General features: G+C 54.6%; 2 protein-coding genes across 4 annotated transcripts; one reads left to right on the top strand and one right to left on the bottom strand.

The window, feature by feature from the left end:
- The first annotated feature begins 6 nt into the window (after positions 1-6).
- Positions 7-8597, top strand: AP1G2 (adaptor related protein complex 1 subunit gamma 2). Of its 2 annotated transcripts, XM_047737862.1 has the most exons (22): positions 11-169; positions 609-813; positions 1241-1365; positions 1505-1646; positions 1758-1854; positions 2025-2101; positions 2219-2314; positions 2733-2813; positions 3116-3214; positions 3387-3442; positions 3613-3726; positions 3912-4052; positions 4137-4191; positions 4278-4400; positions 5094-5183; positions 5270-5397; positions 5635-5739; positions 6082-6199; positions 6281-6416; positions 7726-7889; positions 8104-8202; positions 8297-8597. In XM_047737862.1, exons 2-22 carry the CDS (start codon positions 610-612, stop codon positions 8396-8398), a joined length of 2352 nt encoding a protein of 783 aa, XP_047593818.1. In that variant the 5' UTR covers positions 11-169; position 609; the 3' UTR covers positions 8399-8597. The 2 variants fall into 2 exon arrangements, with proteins under 2 accessions (XP_047593819.1, XP_047593818.1); XM_047737863.1 differs by lacking the exon at positions 5635-5739 and having other exon boundaries at positions 7-169.
- A 298-nt stretch (positions 8598-8895) lies between these two features.
- THTPA (thiamine triphosphatase) lies at positions 8896-12043 on the bottom strand. Of its 2 annotated transcripts, XM_047737868.1 has the most exons (4): positions 11692-12043; positions 11365-11553; positions 10730-11278; positions 8896-9651 (listed from the first exon to the last, which is right to left on the bottom strand). In XM_047737868.1, the coding sequence occupies exons 3-4, from the start codon at positions 11271-11273 to the stop codon at positions 9506-9508; spliced, it is 690 nt and encodes a 229-aa protein (XP_047593824.1). In that variant the 5' UTR covers positions 11274-11278; positions 11365-11553; positions 11692-12043; the 3' UTR covers positions 8896-9505. The 2 variants fall into 2 exon arrangements, with proteins under 2 accessions (XP_047593824.1, XP_047593823.1); XM_047737867.1 differs by lacking the exon at positions 11365-11553 and having other exon boundaries at positions 8897-9651.
- Between the last annotated feature and the right edge of the window lie 1535 nt (positions 12044-13578).

The following is a 13578-nucleotide window of genomic DNA, read 5'->3' as shown; positions in this document are numbered from 1 at the left end:
TGAGGCCTGAGGTCAGAGGATTCTAGACAGCTCAGCCGGGCAGCCCAGGAGGGGGCGGGGTCCCGTGACGGGGGCGGGAAGAGGGAAGGACCAGGAGAAGGACCAACCCCCGTCGGGCCCGGTACCAGGAAGCGCTGGGGGGGAGAGGAGCTGAGTTGAGACCAGCCAGGTGAGGCTGTCGGTGGGGCTGGTGTCCTGGTGTGAGGCTGATGCCGCCTGAGGTGTGACCTTGGTGGGGGGGGATCCCGCGGAAGAGGTAGCGCAGGACCCCAGAAGGAAAGCAATGGACGAGCTAGGGATGGGAAGCCAGGTGGGGCCGGAGGACGGTGGGGTGTTGGGGACTAGGCGGGGTTCTGGCGCATGCTCCGTCTGGACGGGCGCTAGGTGGGGCGGGGACGCATGCGTAGTGGGGCTCTCCTCCCGCGGTGACGGGGGGGCGGAATTTGGTAAACCCACGTGGGGAAAGGTAAATGTGGGCTCGGTTTTAGGGTAGCTGCGGGTCCCGGTCCTTCAGGATCTTGGTACAGGGCGAGTCTGGGCTGGAAGGCCAGGCACTCCCAGCCAGAGAGGTTCAAAACCCTCTCCATTAACGGGCTCTGCCCCTTCAGGATGGTGGTGCCTTCCTTGAAGCTTCAAGATCTAATCGAGGAAATTCGTGGGGCCAAGACCCAGGCCCAGGAGCGGGAGGTGATCCAGAAGGAGTGCGCCCACATCCGCGCCTCCTTCCGCGATGGGGACCCTCTGCACAGGCACCGCCAGCTGGCCAAACTGCTCTACGTCCACATGTTGGGCTACCCCGCCCACTTTGGACAGGTACCCGGCCGGGACACCTCCCTTCTGAGTTTGATGAGGAAGGCTGAGGGGCAGGGTTTTGGACATCCTCACCTACCTGTGCCCTGATTTTTTTATTCTACAAAGTTTCTGAGCCCTTCCTTCTCACAGCATGCACCGCTAAACTCTTTCCCCGTTATAACCCCTGTAGGTCATAAGCCGGACTGAACCCTTCATTCTCTGGCCAGCCCCATTCAAGCAACCTCCTTTTCTCTCCCATCCTCCTCGACTTCTGGTTCCTTGAAACTACCCACTAACTTTGAATTTCCTAAGATTTTTCCTTGGTTGAAGGAGGATGATGGGAAATGGTGCCACAATAAATTAATCTGGGGGTAAAGAAGATAGAGAAGGGATGTTAGTGCCTCGAATTTCACCCCTGCCCCTTCCTGGTCTGCCCCCTTCCCTGTAGATGGAGTGCCTGAAACTGATCGCCTCCCCCAGATTCACAGACAAGAGGGTGGGCTACCTGGGGGCCATGCTTCTGCTGGATGAGAGGCAGGATGCCCACCTGCTCATTACCAACAGCATCAAGAAGTGAGAGGGTTCTGGGAAGCACTTGGAATCAGGGAGCTGGGAGAGTGGGGAACTGGGAAATCCCAGGGGGCTGCCTGATGCAGGTACCGGGAAGGATGGATTTCTCCGACCTTGACTGACCACCCTCCTGACTCTGCAGTGACCTGAGCCAGGGGATTCAGGCAGTACAAGGCCTGGCCCTGTGCACTCTGAGCACTGTGGGCTCTGCTGACATGTGCCGGGACCTGGCCACTGAGGTGGAGAAACTGCTCCTGCAGCCAGGCCCCTACGTGCGCAAGAAGGTGAGATGGCAGGACTCTAGGCACAGGAAACTGTTCTATTTGCCACATGTTAAAGGTGGGAGGTCCATCCTGGCACCCCCTGCCCCTTTCTGAGCCCCTTGATCTCTGCAGGCTGTTCTGACCGCCGTGCACATGATCCGGAAGGTCCCCGAGCTCTCCAACATCTTCCTCCCACCCTGTGCCCAACTGCTTCATGAACGCCACCACGGTAAGGCCATGGGGTTCCCCATCCCCTGCCTTACTTCTGGGTGTGGACAGAAGTGAAAAAATGGGACGGGAACACCAGCCCCCAGGGGCAGGGTAGCATGTGCACATGAACACACACAGTAGACTCTCCTGTGACCCTGGCCCACCATTCACTACCCCCCTCAACACCAGGCGTCCTGCTGGGCACCATCACGCTGATCACGGAGCTCTGTGAACGAAGCCCTGCAGCCCTCAAGCACTTTCGAAAGGTGGGCTGGTGGAAGGGGCACCCCTGGGCCAGGAAAAGAGGGGCCATGGGGTTGGAATGGGGTTGAAGGTTGAGAGGATTAGGCAGAATGCCCAGTAAGGCTGTGCCCTCCCTCCAGGTGGTGCCCCAGCTGGTGCAGATCCTCTGGACTCTGGTGACGTCGGGATACTCCGCAGAGCACAGTATATCTGGAGTCAGTGACCCCTTTCTGCAGGTGGGCTGACCCTGTCCTGCTGTGTCCCTTGAACAAAGGGCTTAGCAGTAACCCAATGGCTCGCGGCCACCTCCCGGAGAACATTCTGGGTCAATGAGTGTCTCAGGAGGGTGGCAAGCACAGGATTGCACAGGTTAATTCCAAGACCAGTCTGGGAAGTGGGGGATGCCTAAAGATCAGAAATCCAGTTTGGTAACAACAACAACAAAATGCCCATCTCCAAATCCCCTGGCTTCGTGTGCCTCTGATCTCCCAGGACCCAAGGGACCCGGGCAGGGGGAGGGGATGGGGGAGGGGCAGGGAAGATCTAGGAAACCAGACAGGCCCCTCACAATACTTTCTTCAGTGCTGGATTCTTCTCTTCAGCCCGACTCTACCCTTTGAACCGCTCCACCTTTCCATCTTTAACTCATCTCAGGTCCAGATACTTCGTCTGCTTCGGATCCTGGGCCGGAACCATGAAGAAAGCAGTGAGACCATGAATGACTTGCTGGCCCAGGTGGGAGTCTGGAGAGTGAGCATTGCTTAGGGGTGTGGCTCTAAGATCGTGCTGGCCCCAGGCATCCCTCACATGATCATCCACCCCCATGGTAGCCATATAATCACGTTGCCATTTCCCTGCAGACTATGATCTCTGTGAGGATGGGGACACAGTCTGTCTCAGAGTGGTAGCCCCCAGCACATCGTGGGGGTTCGGGGAACTTTGTTAGATGATGAAGGGATGACATGGTGGGTACCTTCCAGAGACCTGAGGAGAGGACGGAGCCCCTTCTAGTTGCATTTTCTCTCTCATCTACTCAGGTGGCCACTAACACAGACACCAGCCGAAATGCGGGCAACGCAGTCCTATTTGAGACAGTGCTGACCATCATGGACATCCGCTCTGTAGCCGGCCTCCGGGTATCACCCCATATGCCTCTCCCACTGTGGCCCCACCCACCAACCCCAGCCAGGCAGACAGGTCCTAGTCACTGGTTTCTCCTCCCCACCCACGATCCTCTGCCTACTGCCCGCGCTCCTTCATGAGCACGTTGTTCCTTCCCTGACTGTCCTCAACCTTTGCCTCCCATAGGTCCTGGCTGTCAACATTCTCGGCCGCTTTCTGCTCAACAGTGACAAGAACATTAGGTAATCATCCCAGGTGTCTGGCAGGCCTGTGCCACTGAGCCCCTGGCCCTCAGCCCTCCTCCTTCCAGTGCCTCCTGATTTATGTGCCTCTTATTCCAGGACTCAGGGAAGGATGGGGCAGGGAGGGGGCTGAGGAGTATGGTGTGATGGGTCCTCTCCCACTCTGGCAGGTATGTGGCGCTGACGTCGTTGCTGCGTGTGGTGCAGTCTGACCACAGTGCTGTGCAGCGGCACCGGCCCACTGTGGTGGAGTGTCTGCGGGAACCTGATGCCTCCCTTAGCCGGTGAGTAGGACAGAGCAACAAGAGGGCAGGGCAGAAGGCCCAGTCCCTGGTAGCCAAGACCTGGACCAGGTCAGAGCCACTGAAGTAGAGGGATTAAGGAGACAGGTGCCTGGGGAAGGGAGGGCCTGAGGCATAGCTCAGGGTGACCTGGCTACCCTGTATCAACAACCTCTTTCTCCTGCCAGGCGGGCCCTGGAACTGAGTCTGGCTCTGGTGAATAGCTCCAATGTGCGAGCCATGACGCAAGAGCTGCAGAGCTTTCTGGAATCCTGCCCTCCTGATTTGCGGCCCGACTGTGCCTCAGGCATCCTGCTGGCAGCAGAGAGGTGAGGAGACAGGTGCCTAGGAGGCAGAGATGATAGAATCTGGGAAGGGTCAATATGAGGGCTGAAGAGGCCTATGTCCCCTAGGTTTGCCCCAACCAAGCGGTGGCATATAGATACCATCCTGCGTGTGCTGACAACGGTGAGGCAGGGACTGATCTAAGAGAGCTGGGAGGGAGCGGGCAGGGTTCACTGCCCTGAACCCTGGGCCTCATTCATCCCCTCCAGGCAGGCACCCATGTACGGGATGATGCAGTGGCCAACCTGACCCAGCTGATTGGGGGTGCCCAGGAGCTCCATGCCTACTCCGTGCGCCGCCTCTACAGTGCCCTGGCAGAGGACATATCCCAAGTATTGTTCGCATCGTCAGACCCAGGGCTGCCCGAGCCTCGTGGCCCTTCCTGAGCCACCAGCTCCCTATAGCTGATGCCCAGCTGCTTTTCCCTGGAGGTCACAGCCACCTACTCAGCAGAGACATCCAAGGACAGAGCCCTGTTTTTAGTTAGAATACCTGAACTTCTGTCCTGGCTCTGCAGCCACAGATGACTGATTTAAGTCTCCTTAACGCTCTGTGTACTCAACTCTCTACCCTGCCTACCTCTCAGAGCTGTGTTGAGGATCAAATGAGATCAAGCTCATTCCGTGTGTATCAGGTTTCCACTGCCTTGAATGCTGAGTGGATTAACAGAAGCCAGCCACTATCTATCTCCCATGTCCATATTACTCAAGTAGTATGGGCAGAAACCACGTATCTCTTCCTCAGAGCAGGGACCCTCTTGCTTGGCTCTTGGCTGAGCTCCTTTTGGTGAGGCCATGTAGTTCTGATGCTTGGCCACCAGAGGGCAGAAGACCTCCAAGAGCCAGGACAGAGCTGGGTTGCTCAGGAGAGGGGACAAACTCTTATGTAACTGTTTCGATGGGAGACATTTCCCTTCCCCACCTCTCCAAACCCCACAATCTCTGCACTGCATAAGGGCATGTCACCGTGGTGGGAGTGGGGAGGGGACCCAGAACCTGACTTAGCATCATTCTTCTCCCACGCAGCAACCACTGGTGCAAGTGGCAGCCTGGTGCATTGGAGAATATGGGGACCTCCTGCTGGAGGGGAGCTGTGAGGAAACCGAGCCCCTTCAGGTGAGGCCAATATCGGGGGTACACTGAGGAGGGCCTCGGCAGGAGAGACAAGATGCCCCACGGTTATGGCCTGTGTCCCTGCGAAGGTGGAGGAAGAGGAGGTGTTGGCACTGTTGGAGAAGGTGCTGCAGTCCCATATGTCCCTGCCAGCCACCAGAGGCTATGCACTGACAGCCCTCATGAAGCTCAGCACCCGGCTCCGTGGGGAAAACAAGTAAGAAAGGGTCCTGGCCCCTCTTCTTGGTGCCTCCAGTAATAGATGTCCCTTCACCATGCCCAGCAGTTTCAGAGTTTCTCTCCAGGCACACACCCCAGGTCCCCCAGTCCATAGGTTCTTCCTTATGAGCCAGGTATTGCGGGGGTCCCCCTGCTCTGTGGGGCCTTTCCCTTCCATGTCACATCCTGGAGTTGGGGGGCAGGGCCTCCCACCCACACACACCCTGTGGCCCAGCCGCATCCGCCAGGTGGTGTCTGTCTACGGGAGCTGCCTGGATGTGGAGCTGCAGCAGCGGGCTGTCGAGTACAACGCACTCTTCCAGAAGTACGACTACATGAGGTGCGATTGTCCCTGTGCCGCAGCGTAGGACCCAACCCCTGCCCTCTCCCCACGCCACTTCTCCCAGTACCCCTTTCTGGGTACAAGGGTTTTGTCGTCCCCTGTGGTCTTCCTCCTCCATAGTCAGAGCCTCCCACCCATAGTTCCTTGAAGCCAAGGTGGCTCCCAGCCCTCCATGCTCATCCGAAAACCAGCGGCAGTGTGCCAGCTTAGGACATCAGTGAGGCGCTCTGACCCACCACGTGCCCGGGGCTCAGCATGGTCTTACCTGTCCTCCCACATGCTGCTTATGAAAAGCCCACGGTCCAGGCAGAGGGACACACCTATATTCCATCCTCTCAGGGCTGCCATCCTGGAAAAGATGCCTCTTGTGGAGCGAGGTGGTACCCAGGATGAGGAAGCAAAGGAAAGCAAAGAAGCCCAGCATTCGGAAGCAGCCCTTGTGCCCACAGAGCCGCAGGTGGAGGCCGGAAGGCCCTGGGGGAAGAGGACTTGGTCAGGCTTCCACACCTAGCCCTGCTCCTTCTGCCCTTTCCCGCAGGCCTCCAAGCTCTTGGATCTGTTAGATCTCCTGGATGGCACTTTTGGGGCTGCCCAGCCCCCACCTCCTCTGGAACCCTCCTCAGAAGGCTCTTTAGTACACCTTCTTGACCTGCCCTATGTGTCTCCAGCCCCAGGTAAGCCTCAGTAAAGGGGAGACAGGAGACGTCTTAAGAAAAGTAGGGGTATGGGGCTCCTGGGTGGCTCAGTGGATTAAGCCTCTGCCTTTGGCTCTGGTCTTGATCCCAGGGTCCTGGGATCGAGCCCCGCATCGGGCTCTCTGCTCAGTGGGGAGCCTGCTTCCTCCTCTCTCTCTGCCTGACTCTCTGCCTATTTGTGATCTCTGTCACAAATCTTAAAAAAAAATCTTAAAAAAAAAAAAAAAAAGAAAGAAAGAAAAGGAGGGGTGGAAATGGGCTGCTTCTCCTTTTTTGCCAAGGACTAGAGTCCACATGCTGTGAACCTCTCATCCCTTCCCCATCTTGATAGATAAAAGGCTTCATTAGCTCATGCCAGTTCCCTCCTGGATACCCCTCAATACCTTCTCTTTGTTCAATACTTCATACCCTAGCCCGTGAGGCCCAGCTGCCTCCCAGTCTATCTCCTATACTTCCCACTCCTGGCTCCATGGCCCTCTCAGCAACTCAGACCCTCTTACCTGAAGCCCTTGGTAAACTTGTGCTCCTTTCACATGGAATGATCTTTTTTTTTCTTTTTTTTTTTTTTTTTTACTTTATTTGAGAGAGAGACCTAGAGAGCACTAGTGGGCTGAGGGGCAGAGGGAGAAGCAGACTCCCTGCTGAGAGCTTAATGCAGGGCTCGATCCCAAGACCCTGGGATCATGACCTGAGCCAAAGGCAGATGCTTAACCAACTGAGCCACCCAGGCGTCCCTCCATGGAATGTTCTTTCCCAGCACGTCAGATGACTGGCTCATTCTCATTCTTCAGGCCTCAGCTAAAATGTCAGATGCCTTCCCCTGCCACTTTATTTATTTATTTATTTATTTATTTATTTGAGATGGAGAGCATGAACAGGAAGAGGGGCAGAGGGAGAGGGAGAAGCAGACTCCCTGCTGAGCAGGGAACCCGATATGGGGTTTGATCCCAGGACCCTGAGATCACAACCCGAGCTGTAGGCAAGATGCTTAACTGACTGAGCCACCTAGGTGCCCTTATTTAAGTTATTCCTCCCAGTTACTCTGACGTCGTTTATTTTCTTCATAGCACCAAATAGTCTGTGATTATCTTGGTTGTTTTCTTGTTTATTGTTTTTCCTTGCCCACTAGACTATAAGCTCAGAATAGGGACTTCATCTTCTTGTCCATTTTGTACCTGGCTTCTCCAGCACTGCCTTGAACCCAGTGGGCACTCACTTAATTTCTGTTGAATGAATGAATGAGCTTGTTATCTTCCCCATACACTGAGCTGCTTTTTACACACTCCAGCTTCCATCCCAAATCTCAAAGTGTTTGAGCGTGAAGGACTGCAGCTGAATCTGTCTTTTGTTCGACCCCCTGGAACCCCTGCTTTGCTCTTAATCACGGTCACTGCCATCAACACCTCAGGGGCTGATGTCACCCACTTCGTCTGCCAGGCTGCTGTGCCCAAGGTTTGTAGAAGACCAGGATTTGAGGTGGCCTGGGCACCCCAGAAAAAAAGGCTAAGTAGGGGAGGTGGGTGGGAGGAAGAATGAGACAGGAAGGGAATGCAGAGACAAGCACTTGGGGAGTTATGGGAAGAGGGTTTGAAACTGTTGGGTGCGGAGGGGTTGCCTGAGCCCAGCTATCTGCCTTACTGTGCTCTTCCCCACCTCCTGTGTTCAGAGTTTCCAGCTGCAGCTCCAGGCCCCCAGTGGGGACACAGTTCCAGCTCAGGGTGGCCTTCCCGTGACCCAGCTCCTCAGAATCCTCAATCCTAACAAGGTGAGCTCAGGAGCACCCACCCCACCCCCTGTTGATAAGACCCTGGGACTGAAATCACAGATGCTAACCCTGGTCTCCACTCTCATATTCCTAGGCCCCCTTGAGGCTGAAGCTGCGCCTCACCTACAACCACTTTGGCCAGTCCGTGCAGGAGATCTTTGAGGTGAACAACTTGCCCGTGGACACGTGGCAGTAACACCCTCCATGCAGTCTGAAATCCTCCTGTGTCCCAACACCCCAGGGTCTCAGCCACTTGGCGCCTCTACCTGACAGCGACCAGCAGGTGGTACTCTGGTCCTGCATTTGCCTCTGCAAAAACCGGGGCGGGGTCGGGGGTGCTGTCCCCTTACTTCCCACAAATAATGGAAGTCCAATAAATCCTGAGGGGAAAAGCCGTATTTGGGTACAGTTGAGATAGAACACATTTACAAATCATAGCAAGGGAAGAGTCTTCTTATCCAGGAAGTTTGTATCTTTCCTTGAGCCTTAGGAACCTGTTTCAACAAAGAAGGGCTCTTTCTACCCTCTCCAGGTTGGGGAGCAAATTTGCCCCTAAACTTCCACAGGAGGCACTCTACAATCTGGTCCAGAGTAGGGCACAGCAGCAAAATGAAACAGAACTTCCAGATTTTTTTTTTTTAAGATTTTATTTTTATTTGACAGAGACACAGTGAGAGAGGGAACACAAGTAGGGAGAGTGGGAGAGGGAGAAGCAGGCTTCCCAATGAGTAGGGAGCCCGATGCAGGACTTGATTCCAGAACCCCAGGATCATGACCTGAGCTGAAGGCAGACACTTAACGACTGAGCCACCCAGGTGCTCCAGAACTTCCAGATTTCTAACAGGGATTCCCACCTACTTCCCCAACCCGCTGTTCTTCCCCACACCCCAAGGCAGGGAAATCCCTGCTGCCTCCCCTCATCTCTAACTCAGCTGTAAGGCAGTTTAGGAGCCGCTGGCAGAATCAATGGCATCGACCAAGGGAGGGGGGGGTGGCAAGGGATTTTCCTGTGCTTAACTACTGATCACGGCTAAGTGGAAATCCTATAAACACGAGCGGAAATCAATGGAGGCTGCTTAGCGGCCAGGGGAGAGGGGCGGCCCACAGATTGCATCTGACGGATGAGGGAGAAGAGGCAGCCAGGGAGGGCTCATGGAAGGCTAGCTGAGGGTAAGGTAAAGAACAGGCAGAGCTAGAGAGAGAGGAGTCACTGTGGGAAGGAGGCCTGGGGAAGAGGCACAGGCTGCCCAGGAAAGAACCCTGTTAGACCCAGAGTTCTCTTCCTTGTTGAAGAAGTGTCAGCCTAGCCCAAGCTGCTGTCAGGAGATTTAGTCCCCTGTGGCTTCTCTCTGGGGCTGTATACTTCCAGCAGGTGCTGATAGTCCTGAGGCCGGAAGCGCTGGAGGTACACCATCACCTTAGGAGGTGCTGTCTCCTGTGCAGGCACACCTGCAGGGAAAAGGAGAAATGAGAGGAGAGAACCAGACAGAGCTGTAAATGCTTTGATTCCACTCCCTGCCTTCCTAGCCAGACCTCAAAGTTGTTTCCAAGGCAGCACTGGGATTCTGAAGGCCATCCAAGCAGTTTCCGTAACCCACCAGCGCACACCCTGACTGGCCTGTGCCCGTGGGGCCTACAGGGGCCACTTCGGGTAGGAGTGAAGCTGGGAAGCCAAGCGTGAGCCTCTCCTCCCGCAAGGAGAAATGAAGAGGTGCTCAGATGCCATGAAGACAGAGGGTGCCTCTGTATCTACTCTTTTCAGTTACTGCTCCTGGCCCCCAGTCAAGATGAAAGCTCATGCAGGCAGGCTGAAGCTCGTTAGGTTGATAATGAAGCACAAGCAGAGATGCACACAGAGAAACAGGGATGTAGAAAGAGAAGCAGCAACAACCATGGGGTGAGATTCGCATAGTATTCTAGCCTCTATGTGGTATGGAGCCACCATAAGTCAGTGTCTTATTGTTAGAGCCTGGCAGCATGCTGGGCTTATAGCAGGAAACTCAACTCAGTGTATGTTTGCTGAGAAAGCGAGAGCAGCATTCCACCGCTTGATGGCCTCATGGAATGCACAATCCCATACTTCTGTGGATGAACTGTCTACAGAAAAAGAAATCTGCCACGACTTCTCCTGTTGTCTGTCACATAAGTACAGCGTTCTTGCCTTTTTACCCAAAGCCAATGGGACAAATTAAATGAGGATCTAGGTAGCTATAAAAAAGAAGAAAACAGGATTTGGGGGAAGAAAGGATAGATGGAAGGATTCAAGCAGAGGACGAATGCAAACTTGGAGCAGCCGGTGGTGTGAGAACTAAATGAGGCAAGGATTGGGGGAGATTAGAAACAAGGAAGGATCCAATCCAGGTTAGACAGCTTCTGTAAAAGCAAACTGTCCTCCAAAAATTGGCCAAGACGATCCCTGTTACAGAAATAACCCCAAGACCCTCTCCTCTGGCTGATTTCAGTGGATACATCCAAAAGAGTGGTAGAGAAGGCAAGGAAATGACAGAAGGGCACACATCTCCCTCACCAAGCATGCTGCTGAGGTTGTGGATCTTCTCTAGGGCAGCTGGGACCTCAGCCTTCTCGTGCACCAGGGCCTCTACCTCACCCACAAAATAGCCAAAGTCGGCTGTATCCAGATCCACCGTGATCGAAGGCTCCTCTTCAGCTGGGGATAGCACCAGCTTCCAGGCACTACGCTTGGTCACAAAACTAGCTACTTCCTGCAGCCCCAGTGGGCCCAGCACAGCAGCCACACTTCCAGACTCCAGGACCTCAGCTCCCAGCACCTCACAGAGCTGAGCCACAATTGCGGGCTCAACTGTGAGTTCCATAAACTCAGTGTGAGGTCCTGAGACAACAGCTGCTCCAGGATATTTGAGCTCCCACCCACTACCCTCTCTCTGTCGCAGCCAGTAGTCAGCCCGCATGAGGTTCAGCTCAGGGGTGTCATAGTAGCTGTCCCGGAAGGTGACCTGGTGCTCCAGGGTGCCCCCCAACTCCTGCAGCCGCTCCTCTGTGTCAGGGCCAGGAACAAACTTTCGCTCCACCTCAATCAATGGCTGGGCCATGCCACCTGCAATCAGTAAATCAATAAACATTTGCTGAGCTCCCAAGGGTGCTCAACCTTGCAGGGTGACAATTCAGCAAACCACCCTCTACCTGGGAAGAATTTATGAGGCACACGCTGTCACGGAGTTCTGTGTTGGGGCCACAGCTCTCTCTCCCTGCCTCAGAGATGGATGGCCCTGGTCTATCTCTGATGTCTTAAGGTTCTGCAACAGTGGCAGATCTCCAGGTAATCCCTTACACCTTCGGTGATGTCCTCAATCCAAAGGGCTCCCTAGAAAACTGTAGTGGGTGTCCTCCTTTCAATACTCGCCCTCTATACCTTGCTACCCCTACCCCGGATGGCCAGTGGCTCACTTCCCGCAACGACCCCGCCCTTCGCCACAGCACCCTCCAGGCCAGCGGAGCCTCGGGTCTCACCTCAAAGCCCGAGGGGCTCCCACTCGCTGGACCTGGAGATGGGCGAGGGGAGCCCACACCAAGCCCGCGAGGAATGCCGGGAGCAGTCCCTGGTCTCGGATCTGGGGCCGGATTTCGGTGCACCTAGCCGGTCCCAGCACGAGCGGCCATATTAGGCCCGATGTGGCGATGCCGAGGACAGGCCGGGCGAGAGACCTGCTACGTAATAGGGGGTCCACGACCTCCGCGCAGGACCTGGAACGCAGAAGTACCCCCGCGCTCTGCTGCTCCTGCCCGACCCCTCCCGGCTCCCGGGGGTCTCCCGGTCTCAGGCCGCAGGCTGAGCCCGACACCCCGGGATCCGGATGCATGATGGGAGTTGTAGTTCCAAAGGGAGATTTTGCTTCCTCGCCCCACCCGTCGCCATGGTGATAGGAAAGCTTCGGCTACTGCCCGCGGGACTCAACCTGAAGTTGAGCAGGGATGGTGCAGGCTGTCGGATGGAAGAAGCTGAGCCTCAATCCCGTCTCCAGGCCCCTCACTTCCTAGACAAATAGGCCTGAAATCCAAGCCAGTAACCCAAACGCTATCCAAGAGAGATTTTATTGACTGTAATGGTGACCCACAAAATACAAGCCAGTGACAATGGGCTGAAAAGAGGGATAACTAAGACCAGTTTAACTACTCAGGAATTTTAGAGGGGATAATACGTTCTGCATTGAGTGTTCAGGGCAAGGTTGAAAACCTTCTGTCAGAGAAGGAACGAAATTTTGGATAGGAACTAAAGACATAACGGGATTTCAACAGAGACCCAGATGGAGACAGGAAAAGCATGAGCAAAGACCAAGAAGCTGGAGAGCACCTGGCCAGTGTGTAAGAAGGAGATGAGGCTAGAAATACAGTTGAAGGCCAGGTTGGAAATGGCCTTGAGTGCCAGCCTGAGGAATTTGTCCCTGAGTTGCCAGGGGCCCCTGAGCAGGCTTTGTCTGGAGTGGGAGAAACTCTCACATTCGCCTAAAATACAGGAAAATGTGGGGGTGGCCCTTTGAGTGCTTTGGGAGACAAAATAGAGAAGAGGCCCTTCTTACTCTCTCTGAGGACTATGATTACCTGGAGACCGTGTGTCTGACCCTCTGGGTGCGGTACCTTGCTGAGGAACAGTGCCTCTTTTCAACTCCCATGATGAGTGAGAAGTGCCAGGTTCTCAACATCTGTCATCTCCCCAGGATGTTTCTGGAAACAAATGACCTGTGGGAAGTACTGTGGGGCAGACACATCTTGAACTTGGGATGTCTTGGATGCATTCCCTCCTCCACCCCATAACAGGCACCAGTAGTCAGGGAGGGGAGGGCCCCCAGCCCCTAGTTCCAATCACTTTTCATCCATCCTTCAAGGATTTTCAGTTTTCTTTCCTAGGGGAAAAAGCCTCTTTCTCTGAATTATAAGGTCCTCTTCCCTGAGTTACAAGGTGCTATTCAGTGGGGCAGACGCAGCAGATTAACTGAAAGGAAAGACCAGACTCAGGAACTAGATAGACCTGGGGTTGACTTCAGCTTTGATTTCCAGGTGTTTGGTCTTGGGCACGCTACTCCACCTCACTAAACCTCTCAGAGCTCTCTTCTTGGTAAAAAGTGGATTGCCCCAGTTATGGGTGGGGATTCAGTGATAAATGGTCACATCATAGAGACTCAAAATCTTCCTCTTTTCCTGTGAGCTCCAAGGTGGTTTTTTTTTCTTTTCTCTCCTTTCTTACTTTCCTTCCTTTTCCTTTATTATTATTATTATTTTACTTTTTTAAAGATTTTTAAAATTTACTTGACAGAGATCACAAGTGGGCAGAGAGGCATACAGAGAGAAAGAGAGGGAAGCAGGCTCTCCGCTGAGCCGAGAGCCCGATGCCAATGGGGG

Source organism: Lutra lutra, chromosome 7, assembly GCF_902655055.1.
Source record: "Lutra lutra chromosome 7, mLutLut1.2, whole genome shotgun sequence".
Lineage (NCBI taxonomy): Eukaryota > Metazoa > Chordata > Mammalia > Carnivora > Mustelidae > Lutra > Lutra lutra.
The sequence above is the reverse complement of the archived record's forward strand: the minus strand, read 5'-3'. Positions and strand labels throughout refer to the sequence as shown.

Excerpts from the sequence above, each read along its gene's own strand:
- THTPA (XM_047737868.1), bottom strand. The coding sequence starts at position 11,273 with ATGGCCCAGCCATTGATTGAGGTGGAGCGAAAGTTTGTTCCTGGCCCT. Across the intron at positions 9,652-10,729 it reads CAACCTCAGCAGCATGCTTG|GTGTGCCTGCACAGGAGACA; the intron begins GTGAGGGAGATG and ends TTTTCCCTGCAG.
- AP1G2 (XM_047737862.1), top strand. The coding sequence starts at position 610 with ATGGTGGTGCCTTCCTTGAAGCTTCAAGATCTAATCGAGGAAATTCGT. Across the intron at positions 1,366-1,504 it reads ATTACCAACAGCATCAAGAA|TGACCTGAGCCAGGGGATTC; the intron begins GTGAGAGGGTTC and ends CTGACTCTGCAG. Across the intron at positions 2,315-2,732 it reads TCAGTGACCCCTTTCTGCAG|GTCCAGATACTTCGTCTGCT; the intron begins GTGGGCTGACCC and ends AACTCATCTCAG.